General features: G+C 39.5%; 1 protein-coding gene across 14 annotated transcripts in view; it reads right to left on the minus strand.

Moving 5' to 3' along the window:
- Window positions 1-21249, minus strand: part of VGLL4 (vestigial like family member 4) — a 165286-nt gene that overhangs the window by 64091 nt on the left and 79946 nt on the right. The window contains exon 1 of one of the 14 annotated variants that reach the window (XM_087431506.1): window positions 19469-19962. The exons of 12 other annotated variants lie outside the window; for them this stretch is intronic. In XM_087431506.1, coding sequence (XP_087287632.1) covers window positions 19469-19550 — 82 coding nt within the window. In that variant the 5' untranslated portion in view covers window positions 19551-19962. Of the gene's footprint in view, window positions 1-19468; window positions 19963-21249 lie in introns of those variants that run through there. One more of the 14 variants, XM_004443164.3, reaches the window with a different exon arrangement.

Here is a 21249-nt window from a genome sequence, read left to right on the forward strand (position 1 = left end):
GTTTTCAATTCCCTTGGGCATATACCTAGGAATAGAATTGCTGGGTCAAATGGTAACTCTATGTTTAATCTTTTGAGGAACTGCCAAACTATTTTCCAAAGTGGCTGCACCATTTTATAATCCCACCAGCAATGTATGAGGGTTCCAATTTCTCTACACCCTCAACAACACTTGTTATTGTCTTTTTTATTTTAGTGGGTATGAGGTTGTATCTCCCTGTAGTTTTAATGTGCATTTTCCTAATGACTAATGATGTTGAGCATCTTTTCATGTGCTTATTATTTGTATATCTTCTTTGGAGAAATGGCTATTCAAATTCTTTACCCTTTACCCATTTTTTTTTTTTTTTTTTTTTTGCCAAGGAAGATTCACCCTGAGCTAACATCCATGCCAATCTTCCTCTATGTTTTAGTATGTGGGCCACCAGCACAGCATGGCCACTAACAGAGCAGTGTTCAGGTCCACACCCGGGAACTGAACCCAGGCTGCCAAAGCAGAGCGTGCTGAACTTAACCACTAGGCCACTGGGGCTGGCTCTCTTTACCCAGCTTTTAAATGGGTTATCTGTTTTTGTATTGTTGAGGTGTAAGGGTTCTTTATATATTTTGGGTACAAGTCCCTTATCAGATATATGATCTGTAAAGATGTCCTCCCATTCTGTGGGTTTTCATTCAAATCTATTATTGCGGTTATCTATGGCCTTCAGGCTTAGCAACAAAAGACCATTACACAAAATCTGATCCTTATTCTTACCTCTTTAACAAGGCATGTGAATTTTATCACAAATGCTCTTCTAAAAGCCATTATCTTCCCATCCTGTTTCTTGACTGGCCAGCCTTTGTTGAATGATGAGGCCCTAGCCATTGCTAAATACCCACCACATATATCCGGGCAGCCAACTCCAAGATAATAAATAACAGTGATGTTCACCATAGACATTCTGGCATTTCAGAAATTCAATCCATCTTCCCAAAGCCTTATTTTAGTGGTTTTACAAAATAAAGAAATACAATGTCACACCATTAATAGATTGCAGAACCTACATGTGTTTTGCCAACCTATTTTCTTTAAAACCATGCTGACAATGATTGTTACAACTGTTCCCATGCTAGAATGCTCTTAAATTGTTTTAGCCTTGACACAAGGTCAACAGGAATTAGACTAATGAAGAAATAAAGCAAAACTGAATCATTTTAATTTGGGGTCTACTAGACTATATTAACTTCTAGCAAATTAAATGGATGAGTGGTTTCAACCACTGACACTTATATTTCACTATTAGTTCTCCAGGCTCTTTACTTTCTCTGCACCATTAACCTTTAGGGTCTAGCTCTTTGTCAGTCTCACTTCAATCATGCTTTCTAGGGATTACAGAATCAGTAATTCCACAGCACATTATGGCACAAACCCAGTCAAGACAGAGAGGCAGATGTGAGCTCATGTAATTGAGAGGTTTCCATCTGTTGCAGTGAGAACTGAGGCCTGAAAGACTCTTGCATCTTCTCTCTTACACTCATGTGCAGGCTTGGGATGACCCATTTACTTAAGCACTTGGTATTTCAGCAAATATCTTAAACGGCTAACGTTTCAACCTTTCTTGCCAAAGGTGGATGGACGTTCATTGAAGATTCTCACATTAGACCTATTACGGATCCCAAAGCTGGCTGAAAGCAGAGAGGTGATAATCCCAGATGGAGAAAGTGACATAACCTCGTACGTACCCAAATCTTAGCTTCCACGTTAACCCACACATAATCAAGTTACCTCTCTAAGATAGCACATCATCTACTGGGATGATGTCAAGGCACTGTAGACTTGCTGGAAGGAATAGAAGAAAGGATCTATGAAGTAGAAGCAGTAAAGGAACTTATTTTAGCAAAGAGTTAAAAATAGTTGTTTGAATCTGAAATCAACAATTCAAAGAGGCTTATGCACCCCTAGGTTCATTGCAGCATTATTCACTATAGCCAAGACATGGAAGCAACCCAAGCGTCCCTTGACTGATGAATGGATAAAGAAGATGTGGTGTATATATATACAATGGAATACTACTCAGCCATAAAAAAAGACAAAATCGTCCCATTTGCAACAACATGGATGGACCTGGAGGGTATTATGTTAAGCGAAATAAGCCAGAAAGAGCAAGACAAACACCACATGATTTCACTCATAAGCAGAAGATAAACTAACACACGGACAGAGAGAACTGTTTGGTGGGTACCAGGGGCAAGGGGGTTGGGGGTAGGCACAAGGGGTGAAGGGATGCATTTATATGCTGACTGACAAACAATAATGTACAACTAAAAGTTCACACACAAAAAAAACCTAAGGAAATCCGAAAAAAAAAATAGGTGTTGTATACTAATGAGAAATTATATTATTCTTTATCTCAGGATTCTCTGTAAATTGCTGATGCTAAATACTTCCATGACTATCTAGGTGAAACTGACTTCATGTGACAAATGTATTCCCGAAAATTTGGGAATAAATTAACTTTGGGTTAAGTTTCATTGTGATCTACCAAGCTCCTATTTAAAGCAAAAGTGGTTCTCAGTTCATTTTCATCAATCTGTGGAAATTTTCCTTGTTTCTCATTCAGCCGCTCCTATTCACCACTTAGTACGATGGTTTTCAAAGTGTTGTCCCTGGACCACCTGTATCAGAATCACCTGAGATGATTATTTAAAATGCATATTCTTGGGCCTGACCCCAGTTCTAATGAAAAAGTTGTCCAGGGACCCTAAAAATCTGTCATTTTAGCATGGTTTCCAAGAGGTTCCATGCATACTAGCATATATCTTCTCTTGTCTCTCTTTCACTTTCGCAGCTGATCAATACTATGATCAACTAATACTATGATCAATCAAACATTTCCAACTGCCTGAGGAGTGTTTGGGCAGTGATGAGCTGGAAGGGAGAACTCATGGCTGAGTATCTCAATGTTCAAGCATCCAGAACCTTAGTTGGGTCACCCTCGCTGGTGCCTGTTTCCCCACATGGAAAATGGGTGTACCATGTGCTGCCATATATTCCCTATAATGTGTATACTGCCATATACTTCCTCTATGTCTTTTGCATAACAAAACAACTCATTCCCCCAAAAGCTTTGAATTTGGCCCACAAGACAGTCAATTAAAGCCTTGCAGATAGAGTCCATGACTACCAATCTGTAAATTTCTCAAAGTCAAGAAACATGAGAGGGGCAGGGAAAGAAGCAAAGAGAAACTTCCACTTTGACTGCAGAAATGAGTCTCAACTGGCTCAGCAGAAAACTGCCAGCAATCTCCCAGCGAGCACCTCCTGATTACACTGAGGCCAGCCACAAAGCCCCCGTGATCACTCTCCGAGATGCCACAGAGGTGAACAGAGGATGGAGTTAAGAACGGCCCGGCATTAACTGGTGCTGGAAGAGGGGGACATCAAAATTCTTTCTAGTGGATCCATCTTTTAAAACATCTCATTTCATTCTGAGAATATTTATAAAATAAGAAATAAAGTAAAAATAATTAAGAAATAAAATAATAAAATAATTAGAAAGAATCACATTTGCTAACTCCTAAAGGTTTCTCTCTCCAAAAATTCAAAAGTGCCAGAGGCTTTTTCTTTTGTCCCAGCTCGTTTTTCAAATGCTAGTCCATGACAGAAGGGATGGCTCACAACAGGCAGATGTTGCCATGGGTGTCAGATAATTCATCAATGGCAGTACATTTCTTTTAAATCCTACGAGTAGGCCTCCTAAGTAGGACTGCTAACATTTGGCAGTCTATCTTACCTGACCCCATGCAACTGAGAACAACAGCAGAGAACACTTAGTTTATAATCCATCATGGTTTAGGTTGAATGACATTTAGATCTGAAGTCTTTGAAAGTACAGGTTTGAAAATGCCAAAAGACTTTATATCTATTTAGATATAGATATATACAGGTATATATATAGATATATCTTTTACATAGAGATATATAATACATACAGATATATATCTAGGTATAGATATAGATACATCTTTTAAATTTATATATATAATTTATATATAAATTTTATAAATATAGCTGTATATCTATCGATAGATATCCACGTAAAATTAGAGATCTAAAATAAAAAATCCAATTTCACTGCCATATATATATACACACACACAAATGTATATACAGAATTTATATTACAAAATCAGCACATGTACAGTGTAAATTACTTGAGAGCAAGGAGGCTACCCACTTCACATACAGCCATTGCTCTGTGTAACATATAAATGAGTGAGCAAAGCTGAACCAAAGACAAAGTCAGGGACTGTCAGTCTACCCGTGAGCAGAAATTATCACTCAGATACTAAAAATAAACCATGCTATTGCTCCACAGGGGTTACACCATAGAGTTGGGACCATGACATTTTGGTGGGGTTCAAGTGCAAATCAGCAAACAAAATGGCATGTTTTTCTCCTGCTTAAGAGTGAAAAAGGCACTGTAGGCACTGTATAATTGCTCAGCCCAACCTTTATCCAGGAGCTATTACTGCTTCTTAAAAAACATTATCTTTTGGATACATAAAATGTGATATATCCATACAGGGAACTATCATTCAGCAATAAAAAGGAATGAAGTATTGACACACGCTACAATATGAGTGAACCTTTCGTTATGCTAAGTGCAAGAAGCCAGTCACAAAAGGCCATATATTGTATGATTCCATTTATATAAAATGTCCAGAATAAGCAGATCTATAGAGACAGAAGCAGACTACTGGTTACCAGGGCCTAGGAGGAGGGGGGAATGGAGAGTTACTGCTATTGGGGACAAGATTTATTTGAGGGTGATGAAAATGTTCTAAACTTCGATCATGGTGTGATGGTTGGCAAAACTCTGTTAATACACACTTTAAATGGGTATATGTTGTACATGTTACATGGTTGGAATTGTAGACTACAAATGGGTGAATTTTATGGTATGTGAATTACAGCTCAGTAAAGCTATTAAAAAATACTAGATTTTTAAAAAAAAACTATCATCTTTAAAAAGCTATAGTAGAAACATAGCCAACATTGAGGAGAGTAAATATGGTGGCTGTTTATCATTCCAAGATTCTTAATGAGTCCTGGGCATTACAAGAATTAGTCAAGCAATTGTCACAGCTGCAATGGTAACCAAGGCAAGATGAATCAAACATGGAAGGGAAATTCTTCTAAACCCAAAGAAACAAACTGAAAAAAAAAAAATACAAAAACACACACAAAATGAAAACAACATGTGTCCCTGTAAGGGCGTATAGGTGTCCCAGTGTCACTCATGTCACCAGAGTTTCTCTCATTCTCCTCTTGTTACTTAAAAGATAAGCTCTGGGAAAGGCAGGAACTTGAATTTTTTTTCTTATGACACACACAAAATCTAGCACAGCTGGAGATTTCGCAACCTTTAAAGGCAGTAATAATAAGTATTTTAAGGTGCCATGAATATTCCCTGAACGGTACTCTAAATACCATTGTGGTAGCTATGAGCTCTAATTATCCCCCACTCTTCAGTAGGAATGGGGGACTCATTCTACAGAAAATCTCTTATAGATAAATTAGGTAGCACTCACATCTTCCATAAAGTGAAGTGAAGAACAAATCGCTAGAACTTCACAAACACCCATTGCTCTGCATGACAAACAAATGAGTGAGCAAAGCTAACAGAAGGAAAAAAAAAACAGAGATTGTCAGTCTACCCAGTATAACAACCAAATTATCTCAGCCCTCTAAAACAGGGGCTCTGTGATCTCAAATCATCCCCATTTACTTAGTGCCTGCCATGGTCACAAACAATGAGAGGGGCTATGGGCAGAGGGGTACACAAGAGATGGCAGACTCCTTGTCCTCAAGCAACACATTTGAGATGTGATGATTTCACATATGTATTTTATATATATATAAAATATGAAATAATATATCTATGTATATGTATATATATGTGTGTATCTATGTATATGTGCATGTGTATACATATATATAAAACAGTGAAATTGAATTTTTAATTTTTTGGTAAACATGCAAATGAATGTTGTCATTTTCAAAGTAGTCATTCTGGAATGACTTGAACCTACTTATTCCAAAGAAAATTGTCACTGATTAGAAAATATTTTGGGGGCCAGCCCAGTGGCATAGCGGTTAAGTTCGTGCATTCCACTTCAGCGGCCCAGGGTTTGCCGGTTCAGATCCTGGGCATGGACCTACTCACCACCCCTCAGGCCATGCTGGGGCGGCATCCCACATAGAAGAGATAGAAGGACCTACAAACTAGGATATACAAGTATGTACTGGGGCTTTGGGGAGAAAAAAACAAAAAGCGGAAGATTGGCTCAGGGCCAATTTTCCTCAAAAAAATAAAGATTAAAAAAAATATTTTCAAACTCCATTTGTGGAACTGGTTTTAGAATGACATAGAAAAAACTAGCTCGTCATTTTATAGGCACACTTACATAGAACTGGGCCTGGCAAACAGTAAGTGCTCTCTATAGGTGTCTAATATGTATATGTTTTATGACTGGCCACTATTTAAAATACTCAAAAGAATGTAACCAGCCCTTGAAGGCAACTTCTAAAAAACCAACAATGTTCTGGGAACGAGATCATCACACTGTTAGGTTAAATGTGTAATTTTCCAAGGTAACTATTTTGAAGACAAGCTTGAACGCCTTACTTATTTAAATATGTAAGCTGTTACATGTGTTTGCTTTTAATGTCACACTTTATTTACATTAGAGATAACAAAATACAAGGTGATACAACTGCCAAACAAGTATTATATATAAACTTTACAGACATCCAAAAGAAGAGGATATAAACACTGTCTCACATTGAACCAGGGTAAGGCATCTTGGTAGGCACTGACAATGTAACAGGTTACAGCACAATTCCTGCCTACAAAAAGTTTCAGGTCAAGTTTCATAAAGGAAGGCTGAGCTACACTCTGAAGGATATACAGAATTCCCGCAGCTGGAAAGGAGCAGGAAGGGCATTCCAAACGGGGGGTGAGGGGGGTAACAGAAGAACCTAGAGAGGGAACGGCAAATGAATCAGAAGATAAGTCCAACCGGAGCGCACAGAGCTGAATCTCTGCACTTTCTTCTAACAGGCCAGGGGTTGGTGAATCATTACCAAGTAAGAAATAAAGCAAAGCAACACTCTACTAAAGGAAAGTATTCCCAAAAAAAGAGTCCTCTGTGCCACGTTTGTGTTTGTTCATATCCCTCTATTGGGCTGCCTGCTGATTTCCACGGCTTGGATTTTACCCATTTGGAAAAACAACCCCTCCTTTGACAATACCAAAATCACTGCCTCTGCCCTAAAATTAGACAAGAAACATATTCTAGCCTTTAACTTAGACTATCAACTCATCACGAGTAGAGAATATGGCTTTTTGCACATAGTACCAATCAGCAGTGTCACAATAGGTATTCTAATAAGTAATGAATTATAAGTTAACAATGAAAAACACCTTAATATTGTCCATAAACTCCCAGCAGGGCTAAAATTTAAAACTGGCAATACCAAGTACTGGTGAGGACGCAGAGCTCCTGGAACCCTTATAGACTGATGGTGGGAGCGTAAGATGGTACAACCACTTTGGAAAACAGTTGAGCAGTTTCTAAAAAAGTTTAACAGACACAATGACCCAGCAATTCCACTCGTAAGTATTTATCCAAGAGAAACGAGTGCATATAGCCACAAAAAGGCTTGTATAAAACTGTTCAGAGGTTGCACCACAAAGTGAATATAGTAAGTACCACTGAACTGTACACCTAAAAACAGTTAAAATAATATATTTTATGGACATTTTACCACAATAAAAAAATGTTTAGGACAACTTTATTCATAATAGTTAAAAACCAAAAACAACACAAATTTCCATCAACCTTAGAATAGATCAGCAAATTGTGATATTTTCATACAACAGCCTACAGCACAGCAATACAAAAGAACAAATTACTGATCCCCACGACATGAATGAATCTCAAAAACACGTTGAGCACAAAAAAATGATTCTATTTACGTGAAGCTCAAGAGCAGGCAAAAGTAATCTATAACTATAGAAGTCAAAATAGTGGTTATCCCTGGGGGATGTGTATTGACTAGGAAGAAAGAATGAAGGAACTTTCTGGGGTGATGGAAATGTTCTATATCTTGATCTGGGTGGTGGTTACGAAAGGTATAAACATAGGGAAAAAACTCACAAAGCCATGCCCTGAAGATTTCACCATAATTAACTATGCCTCAATAAAATTAAAGGAAAAACAAGGAAAATTGAACAGGTAGAACACCCCAGCATTATCCATATGAAGCCCAAGGTTTACATCTTATCTAGCTCTCACCAAATCCTCTATTCTCACAAAATAAGAGCTCACGATAAAAGGTGCCCTGGGGTGTTGTAGGATCTATCCTATTCAGGGCAATATCTTTTAAGGTCTGACCAGAGTGGTTTAAGAGGAACATACAACAAATCCATTGATTTCTTGAGCATTTTTAAAATTCACTGAATTTTTTTTATTCTAATTATATTTTATTCCTATTAGAACCCAAATGAACCATTTGACCTTTTTTTGTTCCAGGTTGATAATACTATAATAAATGCTAGTTCCCAATATAATAGACAAGTATAATGGAGTGAAGCAGTCTACCTCTCTGACTGTAGAAATAAAACAAGTAAAAGATTCCACACTTCTGAGATTCCAAAGGAAATTTTATAAAAGTTTTCTTAATATACTTTTATTTATTTATTTTTTGGTGAGGAAGATTGGCCCTGAGCTAACATCTATGCCCATCTTCCTCCATTTTACACATGGGACGCTGCCACAGCATGGCTTGATGAACGGTGTGTAGGTCCGCATCTGGGATCCAAACCCACGAGCCCCGGGCTGCCGAAGTGGAGTGCGTGAACTTAACCACTACACCACCAGGCCAGCCCCTCTTAATATACTTTTAAATTCTTCACAAGACCATGGAAGAAATAAATAATCCACTCAAATCTATATTCTGAAGTTTGAAAATAAAAGCGGTCACTTTTAAGTATAAATACAACTATTCTAAACAGTAAATCAACTAATAACTACATTATTACTAATGTAGTAATAACACTTTTCATAGTCTGTAATTATCTTCTTTATATACCTGTTGTCTGTCTCCCCTGCTGAGAATGTCAGCTCCAGAAAGTCAGCCATCTTGCTGTCTGTCTGTTAACGGCTATATTCCCAGCACATAAAACAGCACCCGGCTACATTAATACCAGGTATTAATGTTTCCCCACAAATGACCAGTTCATTTAATAGACCACCCAAAGTCAAGTAACCAGAAAACAAGAGGAGTAGGGCAGTTATTTCCAACAACCAGCCCACTTCAAACGTTTCCCTATAGAATCGGAGACTTAAGTGAGTTTTCTTTTCTTTCTTCCCTCCTTTTCCCAGCTATCTTTCCTTCCTCTAAGAATAACATTCTCAGTGTTAACAAACTCACCTGTGTCACCAACTAACTGAGTGTTTCTGGGTTAATCACACAATTTCAATGTTTCTTTATCTTTAACGAAGAGACTCTAGAGTAGATACATCCACAAGCAGACACTGTGGTGTCTGGTACTTCTAAAAACAAAGAGAAGAAAGACCAAGTCCTAGCCCTCCCACAGCTTATAGTAAGGCAGACAGATGAGTATATAACACAGTGAGAAAAATTCTCTGACAGAAGCATGCACAGCATGCCAGGAAAATACAAACATAACACCTAACCCGCCAAGAAGGTCAAGGGTGAGGAGGGTCACTTTCCAGAAGAAGCCTCTACACTTGAGGGACTAATAGGAGCCAAGAGAAAGAGCAGATGGGATTTCAGAAAGAGGCAATGGCTCATTCAAAGGAAGCAGTTTGATATTTCTGGACTACAGGGTGTGGGTGAGGGAATGGTGGAGATAAGGCTGGAGGTAAAAAGGGAATGGCACTCTGGGACCATTATGGATGAAGGTCTAGAAGGGAATAAGATTAGAGGCAGGGGTCAGTTATGGGTTTATTTTAGTAATAAAGAAGAAAATTCATGGAGACCTAAGAGAAAAGTTCCTGTTCAAAAGTTCTCTTCAACTGGGGCCGGCCTGGTGGCAAAGTGGTTAAGTTTGCACATTCCACTTTGGCGGCCCGAGGTTTGCAGGTTCAGATCCCGGGTGCGGACCTACACTACTCATCAAGCCATGCTGTGGTGGTGTCCCCCACACACAATAGAGGAAGATGGGCACAGATGTCAGCCCATGGCCAATCTTCCTCAGCAAAAAGAGGAAGATTGGCAATGGATGTTAGCTCATGGCCAATCTTCCTCACCACAAAAAAAAAAAAAGTTCTCTTCAATTTCTTATTCTATCCTTTGTTCCTAGGCGACCATTCTTCCCCAAAGCTTCACTTATTCTCTCCCAAACTAATATCTCAGCAGCAGCCTCTCCTCTGAGCTCTAGACTCATACACCCAACTATCTAATATTTATCTCTCCTATGAAATCTCAAAGATCCTTCAAACTCAACATATCCAAAACTAAACTCATGATCTCACCCCAGAACCCAGTCTTCTTCCTGTGTTTCCTATCTCTGCAAAGGGCAGCACCATCCACCCACTTGGACAAGTTGGAAACCTGGAAGGCACCCTCAGTGTCTTCTCTGTCTTCTCCTTCATCCCCTGCTTCAATCCAGCACCAGGTCCTGCCAGCCTTCTCTCTGAAAATCTCTTAGATCTAGCCACTGCTCTCCTTCTCCATAACCATCACCACAGTTTGGGTTACCACTATCTCTTCCCTAAACCACTGCAACAGGTTCACGTCCTCTCCTATTTCTATGTCCTCTCCTGATTCCCTTCCAATCTGTTCTCAGCCTGCAACTGTAGGTTGTCTTTAATGGCCTGCCTCACTCTTTCATGCTCTCTTACCCACACCAGGAGCTCCAGAAAGCCCTGCTGTTGTTGTTCACCAGCACCTCGTTCCCAATCGAGTGGGTACTCAATTAAGTATTTGAGCTAAGGGATGTAAGAATTTTAAGAATTTGGAAGGAGTCAGCACCGAATGGCACAGAGATCAACTAAGGTAAGGACTAAAAAATGTCCACTGAACTTGCCACTAGAATATCATTAGTGACCTTGTCCAGAACAATTTCAGTGAAGTTGTGGGAGCAGAAATCAGATGATGGCAGACCAAGGAGAGAATGGGTAGAAGGGAAGAGGTGACACACTGACCTTCTTCTTCCGATAACAGGGATGGCAAGGAAAAGAAAGCCTAATAGCTGGAGGGGAACACAAGATTTAGGGATGGGTTTGTTTTTGTTTTCAAGTTGGGAGGGGCCAGCCCCATGGCCTAGTGGTTAAGGTCAGTGTACTCCTCTTCGGCAGCCCAGGTTCAGTTCCTGGAGGTGGACCTACACCACTTGTTGGCAGCCATGCTGTGGTGGTGACCCACATACAAAATAGAGGAGAACTGGCACAGACGTTAGCTTAGGACGAATCTTCCTCAGGCAAAAAGAGGATTGGCAACGGATGTTAGCTCAGGGCCAATCTTCCTCTGCAAAAATAAATAAATAAATAAATAAAGTTGGGAGAGACTTTGTGCACAAGCACATGATGAAGAGAAAGACCAAGGGAGGAGGAGAAATCAGGGAAGAAACAGATCACTGATGAGTCCCTGAGGCCAGAGGGTTGGGACTTGTGAGCACCAATAGAAGATTTAGCCTTTCACTGAGCTTAAGGAAAGGAAGGATGGATGGAGTGGAATTCAGAAGAGTCTGCAGGTGGGAAAGCCAAGATGTGGTGGTTCCTCTCTTTTCTCTTTAAATGATCTATAAGGATTCTTCCAGCTCTAATATAAGAAGGCCTTCTCCCATTCATTCTCTTTCTTGGACAAAACATAGAACCAAGTACAGTATGTATGTGTGTGTTTATATTATATACATATTTTTGAATGTGTTGTATTTATTATTGGACACCAAAAGCAGTGCTTGACGTCTGCTGTTGATTCTGGAACTCTCCTTCACTCTACTTCTTTTATACCTAGAGTGACTAGTGTGATCTCCCATCACTTTTACCCTCTACTCAGTAGAACTTAAAGCCTGGTACAGCTGCTATTACATATTCCTTTTAAAAAGCTACCCAAATCACTCTCATGGGTGATTTTAAGCCTTGGCAAAGAGGTCATAGCTTTCCAGCAGGGAAATAAAACAACGGTTCTTGGTAGGGTCAGCCAATAGTTTATCAGTTGCTCATCAGAAAAACAATAGTTTAAAAGGACACACATAGTAAGAATGGGAGAAAATGGGTACAGGAAAAAGCTGCTGACATGAAAATAAAATTTTAAATTAATCCCTTGTCACTTTAATAGTGCTGCCACATAATGGAAGATGTGCTTGTTTTCAAAGGGGGGAAAATGTCCAGAAATTTGCACTCATCACTCCCTCATCTGTGATCAGGGAAGAAGCATAGGCTCTGTCCAGCTGGATTTGGGGTAGTGTAAACAACTTTGCTAAATTGCTTGGCAGAGCGCATCTGCATCAAACCATTAAATTCTGGAATTCACTCTATTAAAATCAAATCATTAGCCAAGAAGAATTAACAGGCAACTATTTTCATGCAAAACAGAAATAAAATAAAAATCAAGGGCAACACATACGGATCATTCTTTTTCATTCATAATTTTAGATGGTGCATAACGCAGACTATTGTTTCAGATCTTTGTTGCTCTCTAACAGCATCTCTATACAATCTAGAGTATTGTTTGAATACTGCAACAATTTAAGCTTTTTCTGTGTATCTAAAAGTCCCTGGATTAACATCCAAAGAAACCTGGCACTGCAACCAAGTTGACTTGTAACAAGTCTCAGCCTTTAAGCAAATTGCTTATTAATGCAGAACTAAGTCACTGTTCAGATCCTAATTAAGCTATGTATCTCCAGAAATGTCCCCCACTTTGCACTCTCCAAAACTACACAGAATTTTTCTAACACACGATTTTCCATTACAGCATGGATGATGTACACCACCAGCTTTAACAGGTGGTGATGACTGTGAACAAAATACCGACTGAAAAAAAGTTCAGACCAAGGCGTCACCAGTTCTATTTAACAAACAGTGGAGCAACAGGTGAGTGAGAAGGAAGGCTGGGATATCCACATATATCCGACAGACAATCCCCCACACTCGCAGATAAGCAGGCTTCATATGGAAAAGACAACCTCTTGGGATTTGTCTACTCTTTTAGAAGACCTTATAAACAAGACACAAAAGAAGATTTACAGGATAATTTCAGTTATATAGGGGTCAAAAAAAATTCCAGACAAAACTAAGCTAATTTGTTTAGAATTACACACATAGGTGGTAAAGGTATAAAGAAAAGCAAGTCACCCTTGTGATGACCTCTTGGGGCTGGAGGAATGTTGATTGGGAGAGAATACTTGAAGGAGGCAATTTACTATTTCTTGACTTCGTGATGAGTACAAAATTGTTTATTTTTTTTAATTAATTAATTTATTTTTCCCCCCAAAGCCCCAGTAGATAGTTGTATGTCATAGCTGCACATCCTTCTAGTTGCTGTATGTGGGACGCGGCCTCAGCATGGCCGGAGAAGCGGTACGTCGGTGCACACCGAAGGTGGAGCGAGATCCGAACCCGGGCCGCCAGCAGCGGAGCGCGCACACTTAACCGCTAAGCCACGGGCCAGCCCCAAAAATGTTTATTTTTTAACTATAAACTATGCATATATTTTATGCACTTTTATGTGTATACTATATATTTCATTACGAAAGGGTTGAGAAAGAGACAGAGAGAGAGACAGACAAACTCCGACCCCAAGACCTAACACATTCCTTAGCAGAGTGTAGGCATTCCACAAATGTTTAAGAGGATGGATATCGGGTGACAAAAGAACAGTACTGAGTTTTCTCTGATCACTTACTAAATATATTTCAGTTTGTTATGTTTACAGACTTCTTTGCAAACAAATGGGTGAAATGTTAAGAGTTCAGAAAGATCATATAAATAGCAAGAAATTAAAGAGAACCCCTAAGAATAGATTTTCTATTTCATTTTAGGGTAAATAAACATTCTTTCAACTAGTAGTGATGCACATTGTTAGGATTAAAACATATCCTGTATATAATACCCTGAATTTAAAACAATCTACAGAATTCTAAGGAAACAAAAAAAAACAGAAAAGAAAAAAAGGCAAGATAACAAAGCAAACTAATGAAAATAACTCCTTGGAACTTAGCAGAACATGTAACATTCAGGAAGGTGGAGAGAGAGAGAATAAATTGAGAAAGTAAAATGATTTCAGACTCTGCTTTTAAAATTAAGTGTCCATGATTGAAAGGTTTTTTTGGGGGGCAGGGGAAGGGCGGATATATGAGTTCATTAAAAAATAAAAGAGGGAGAAGGACTCTATTTTGTAGGGCAAACTGATATTGCTGAGCAAGACTAGAGAATAGTTCCAGTGAGCTCAATATGAATACACAGAGACCACTACATATCAACAGTCACTGAACAGATGCTGAGATACATAGAGACAAAACAGATACAGCCAGAAACAACCCCTTGTAAGACTGGTTTCATATATTCGCCCACATGCAGAAGCGGTAAATCGGGATCCAAGTTCTTCATGACAAAACCCAGTTTTTTGCAACATCCTCACAATCAAGCAGAACCAAACTATATTGAGAGGTTTTGAATCTTCTCACAGGCCGAGGGGGAAGTTTTGTACCTTATGGCATCTTGTTAAAAAAAAAAAACCTTCATAGCAACCAATGGAGGCACCCTAGGAATAGAAAGCCAGGCAGACAACAGGGAAGGGAAGGAGGAAAGAAGGAAGAGAAACTTGCCTTCCAAAACAAAGCCACGTGCAGGCTCCAAGAGATAAACAGCCAAGCAAAATAATCCTTCCAGAAGAGGGTAGGGAAACAAGGGTGGGGAGCTGGAAGGAAGGAGGGTATAATCACACCTTGGCTTCACAAACTGTGATTAGCAGAAATACAAACCGGCCAGGTCTCTCACAGGAGAGCTCTGGGGCTCACCTGGCATATTTCATTAATCAGACTCCTCCCAGTCTCTCTCCCTCTCTCCCACACTCACGCCCTCTCCCCTCCCCCTTCCTCTCCCCTCCCCGTCTCCCCCTCACTTTCCCCTCCCCCCTCCTTTTCCCTCCCTCTCCCTCTCTCTCTCTTCCCTCTCCACCCTCTCCTACAAATAAAAAGCTAAAGTAAAACGAATTTCCACAGCAAAATAGTTGCAGATGTTCTACCTCAGAACACACCCCTGGATCCAGAGCTGGTGATCCCAGCTTTGCAGGGCTGGGGACCAGAGGCTGGCACAAAATGGATCTGCTCTGTGGCCTTTTCACCTTAATTGTACCCAACACTCCTAAGTTTTCCTGATGGCTCTGAGGTCATTAGACAAAGAACAATGAAACCAGGACTCCATTAAACTGCTGGTAGTTAGACTGGGAGAAAACAAAAGAAACCCGGCCCCCAGCCCCGCGCACATCCCTAGCAGAGACTCACTCAACTCAACAACTCTTGTTGTGCGCATTTTCCTTTCAATTCCAGAAAATTAATTTCAATGTAGCCTGTGATGAAACAAATGATAATTATGTTCTAAAACAACGGAACAGCTTTAAAATTTGAGAAACTTAGAATACTCTTAAGGTTTCAGATGATCACAACATGCAATTTATTCTTACTTTCTTCCAATATAAATCGCACTATTAAAAGGGGAGAAATCTTCCACCAAATTACACACTAATGGCTCTTAACCCATAATTAAAGTATCACTAACAGCAGCTTAAAGCCACAGCCAACTATGAGCACATTTATTAGGACCTAAGTTTTCAGCACCAAGTAATTATGTAAATACAACTGTCAGCCATCTTGAGAAAAGTCAATGGTCTCACCAGCTCCCTGCTCCCTTGGGGAAACACTCTTTGTGAACTGGCATTACACAGGGCCTTCTCTGCACAATCAGAAAAAGTAAAGCAAACCTAAGTGCCAGAGCAGCAAGGAGAACAAATTCCCACAAGCCCGGTCACCTGGAGTTCTCATTATCGTCTTTCCTGAACAACAGCCTGGGAATCTAGACCAGCAACTGGCTTCAGAGCAACGAGGCACCGAGGACAGACTGGACTGTGCACTGTCATCCAAGACGGCGTCCTGTGTGGGGGCTGTGAGGGTCCCTGGGACAGGGTGTGGTCTCTAACATCTCAGAGCCAATAACTAAGGAGACAAGACATAAAATAGTTTTGGAGAGGCAGTATGGTATTGAAGAATCACAGAATAGTCCAAACCACTGGCTTCTCACCTCAATTCAATTCTGCTACAAACTTTCTGAAGAAACTTGAACAGACAGTTTACCTCTCTGGGCCTCAGTTTCCTTGGCAAAAACAAGGCAAATATATTAGATATTTCTAAGGCCCTGCATAGCTTTGCAATAATTAGAGAATACAAGATCATATATAATTAAGTGCTAAATTACACAGTAGCAACTATGCCATTGGAGAGAGTTCATTAATTTTTTTGAGTCAGCCACTTCCTGAGAGCCAAATCAGACACCGTGCCAGGACGCAGAGACACAGCAGTGACCAAGACAATGCCCCGCCTTCAGGAGGCTTTCAGTCTACTAGTGGAGTATTCTCAGGGTTTAGAGGGAAAAAATGAAGGCTGAGGATGGCCTATGACCTTTTCATGGAGACAGAGGCAAAACCTGAATTCAAGTGGGTATGATTTGAACATTCAGTAGTGAACTGGTTAACCGTTGAGGATTGTAGTAATAAACCATGAGATTTTTTAACAGACACACTAACACAAGCAGAGTTCTGCTAATTTGCTCATCACCATTGAAGGTAATTAGTCAGTTTCCAGAAGTTAGCCAGACTTAGACTCTTCCTGCCCTTTGCCAATCTTCTTCTCCTATCCCGATGGGCCCCCACCCCAAACCTACTATTTGTGGTTATTTTTTTTTCCTTTATTTTCTTTTCATTTACACTTGTAAACTACTACAGTAGAAGTGCCAGAGAGAAGTCACCAAGCAGAGTCCATATCTAAGCCATTTAGAGGCCACGCTAAATGTGGGATTTTAGGAAAACCTTATATGCTACAAGATAATTGGTTTAAAAAGACCTATTTGTGTATAAGTTGCTAGAGAGGTTGAATAAAGATGGTGCAGAACATGGTTTATTTTGCAGAGTAGAGCTGTGTCAATAAAACTAAGGAATACGGTATAACTAACCTAGAGAATAACTAACCATCAACATCTTAATTTTTAAAACTAAAAATTGAGAAAATTAATGTGAAGAGACGTGAAACTTGCCTGTGCCCTAAGTGGAATTAAATGCTGCCCACCAACTGTACATTCCATTTTCCAAATACCTTCCCAGGAATGCCAGTGCGCTGCTATGTTTAATATGAATATTTTCAAAGTGCTGGATTTAAAGGAACAATAATTGTTCCAACTTTTCTTACAAAAAAAAAAAAAATCCCGTCTAAGATTTATGCCCATCTTCAAAACACCCTTTTGAGTTCAGAGCAGATGTGTGCAGTGTTTACACTGAGAAAACCACTGGGACATAAACAATCCACTATAAACACCACTCAAATTTTGCTGTGCTTTTCTTCATTTCCTGTGTATTTATTTTGGTGTTAAAGTAATGTTAACTTTCATAATAAGGAAAATAGCAGCAGATGTTTAAACCAAACAGACTATGGCAAATCATCCCACATATCTACTCAACTTTCAAAATCAAAGTTTCTTCCTCCCAAATAAGGAAGGAAGCCAGAAGACTAGTCTCATGTGTGTTACATACTACACAACAAAAAATCAACCTGGGCAAGGTTTCCATAAGCTTTTCCTCACCACCACCAACTGGCGACATAAAAAATTAATGTGGTATCAATTTCCTAGCAAGCCCTCTATTCCTCTCTTAGGCTGATCGTTATGTTTTGTTTTGTTTTTGAAAATATCATATTACTCGGTGACAAAGACAAGTCAACAGAAATTGCCTTAAGAGTTTTTAATTTCTTGTTCACTGAAAAAAAAAGTCTAAAAAACTAACTGCAATATGTTAATTTCACAGGCAACAAGCCCAGTCACTTGCTGCTTAGAAGGTTCTGAAAAAGTCTGCCTTTTAAATGAGGGACTTCAGAAGTAAGATGATACTTAAAGCAGCAGATTCAAAGAAAGCAATTCACCAAAATTCTCATTAGAGGAAGAACTAAGGGTAAAGAAAAAACAAAAAACCTTTTTTTAAACCTTAAGTATGAGATCGTATCCACAGAGTTAAAAAAATAAATTAAAAAAAAAAACACGTGAATGAGATATTTTTTATCCTTGAAGGGTAAGTTTTCAACTGATTAGGCAACAGGCCTGAAATTTTTACATGAAAATTACAAGTGGGTCAGCTCACCCTCCCAAGTTTCTTCAATGTTTTCTTGTTCAGTTCACTGTAGGAGAAAACATGGAAACTGCTCCTGCTGAATCAGAAAGGAGATGTCGCCTCGATTTGTATGTGGTTACAACAAAAAACACTCCTCCTGCCAAGCTGAATTCCCCTAGAGATGCCTCTCCCGCCACTTAAACCCAGGCCATTACCACTTTTTCAAATCGCACGTAGATAATGTTCCAACAGATTAAGAAATCGCTTTTTCTCTTCTTACTACTAACAGAGACAGCTTGAAATACTACAACGCAGTGGGGAAACACCTCATGGTTTAGTAGGAGGTAACAAACAATAAGAATTCAGAGTTTTTTTTTTTTCTTTAATCTAGCTTTCTGGCTGGTGTGTTGTGCAATCACTTCCACAAGGGACCAGAGTGTGGAGGGAACATCCCTCAATGTCAGAACTCTCTCAGAGCTGTACAGGAAATGGGAAATCAGACAAAGAGCCAGTCTGTGCTCTGTGACACGGATGCCCTTCCAGTCCTCCAAACTGAATAGAAAAATTCTTTATTGTTTGGGACAATCACTCCCCAAAACAAAAATTCACTATAACTTGATGTTCCCCTCTACAGGAAATCCAAAGCACTGTTGGACTACAACACGAATATGTAGATGGTGTATGTTTAAAACAAGTATCAAAGCAAAAACAAAAAACGACACACAACTTTTACTTGGGTCCTAGAAGTTCTTCCTCTAATGAGAACACCAACAGAAATTTTAAAAAAATACATTTTAAAGAGTTAAAAATTTGAAGAGTTAGTATGTTGCAAGCATAAAGCAAACTTTTAAGTTTCTATTTCTCCGCCTCCCCACCCCCCAGCCCTCTCCACCATAACCCTGAAGGCTCCGATCCAAACAACCAACTTTGTATTGAAAACAGTACATCATAACCGCTCGCCTTCCAAAGCACCCTAAAGTCCCAAGAAAGAACAAAATGCACAGAAGGCATTCAGAACCCTAAAGAAGGAGTGGCCTTCACAAAAGCAATAGAATAGCAATTTCTAGAACGGAACCTCTACCTTCATAGCACAGAATGCCGATATTGTTGTTCATCTTGTCCAAGTACTGGTAGTTCAACAGGTCCATCTTCATAAATAGCATTTATTGGGCTAGCACAGAAAACCAGCTCTTTGCGTTCGCCCCAGAAGAGTACGTTTCAAAAACCAATTACTGCTGAGAAGCTCCTGGCTCTTTTCTCAAACTTCACAAAGACGGAGGCCCGGCCTCAGATGATCAAAACAAAGTATGTAAAAGTAAAAAAAAGAACACACGCACAAAAATCGAACTCGCACAAAACCCTTCAAGGGCTTATTTGTAGACGGTATACGTTTTGTATCCTCAATTGAGCATTTAAAAATTGTTTCAGAAGTCTTTACAAGTCTTTCTTCAAAATATAAAAGGAGTAAAAAAGAAAAACACGAAGCACATCTCCTAGGACAAAGCCACGCTCGCTTTCCTCACAGCCCGCTGCAAGTTAACTGCGCTGACATGCTGGCTATGCTTGGTATGACTCCTATGTAAACGAGCTTCCTCTTCCCAGCGGGAGGGGCACGGAGCATGCTCACTGCATCCCTGGAGCTCTTCAAATGTCAGGGATATTTTCTGCACAAGATCAGTCTCTAAATGTATTAAGTGTTTGAAAGACAGAGAAAGAGGAGGTGGAGAGTCTGTACAGAGGGGCCGTGGCAGAGCTGCTCTCGCCAGGAAGCAGCCCTGCCACTGCAAAACCGTAGGAGGAAAAAGAAAACCCGGGAAGTTTCTTTTTCAGGAGCTAGTAAAAAGTAAAAAATCCATCAAGGAAGCAAACTTCCATGGAATTTAACTCTGGTGTATCATCACGTTTGGGTTTCAGAAACCCAAAGTGTTTTGCTGTGGTACCTATATCACACATTTGTAAGGTTTCTTTTTAAAATTGTTTTATAATGTCCATTTATTCTTTAACTGTAAATTTAAAATTTTGATGGTAATCCCCCATATAACTCTCTCATAATCCTCGTAACAACTCACACGGACAGGGCGGATGGTTATATAATACAGCAGCGGAAACTGAGGCTCAGAGGGATTACACGACTGGCCCAGGGCCCCCAAAATAATTGGTACAACTACTTTTACAGTGTTTTTCCCCTAATATAACCTAAAAAACAAGCAGGGGAAGAGAAAGAGAAAGACGCAGTGAGAGAGGTTTAAGCAAGTACGACTGGTATGTCCAAAACTGAAAGCCTACTTGAAATGATGGGGGGGATAAAATTACTTTCATTTTGCCCATATGAAAGCTGTTCCATCTGTGTATCAGAGGCTAGGAGCATGCTGCCATGTTGCTCCTCATGGGAAGGATGTGAGGCTTAAACTTTGCATCTCCGACATCTAGCACAAGTAGGTGTTGTTTACTGAATGAGTGAACCACTGAATATTCAGTCTTCAGCACATGAAGAACACACTAGCAAAATATGGGAAAAAAATAGTTTTATCTTCGCAGATCACAGCTAGCTTCTGGCACCATAAATAGACTAATAATTCACCATAGGAAGTGTTTCTATATTGATATTATTGTATGGTATTTAGGGATTTAGAAAATATCATGGAGTGTGCTATATAGTAGAACAAGACCTGAAATTTTAATACTCTAAAATAAGAGTTGAATAAATAACTTCAAGGGATTATATATTAAAAATTCAGCAATAGTTGCATTTTGGTCAATAGGCACGTTCATGGCAAGCTGTTCTAATCAAATCTTATTTGGAGATTAATACAACACCCAATCCTGTTGCCATCACTGCTACAATAGTAGTAATAGGGGTAG

This window comes from Ceratotherium simum, chromosome 5, assembly GCF_057802395.1.
Source record: "Ceratotherium simum simum isolate JZ-2026a chromosome 5, ASM5780239v1, whole genome shotgun sequence".
NCBI lineage: Eukaryota > Metazoa > Chordata > Mammalia > Perissodactyla > Rhinocerotidae > Ceratotherium > Ceratotherium simum.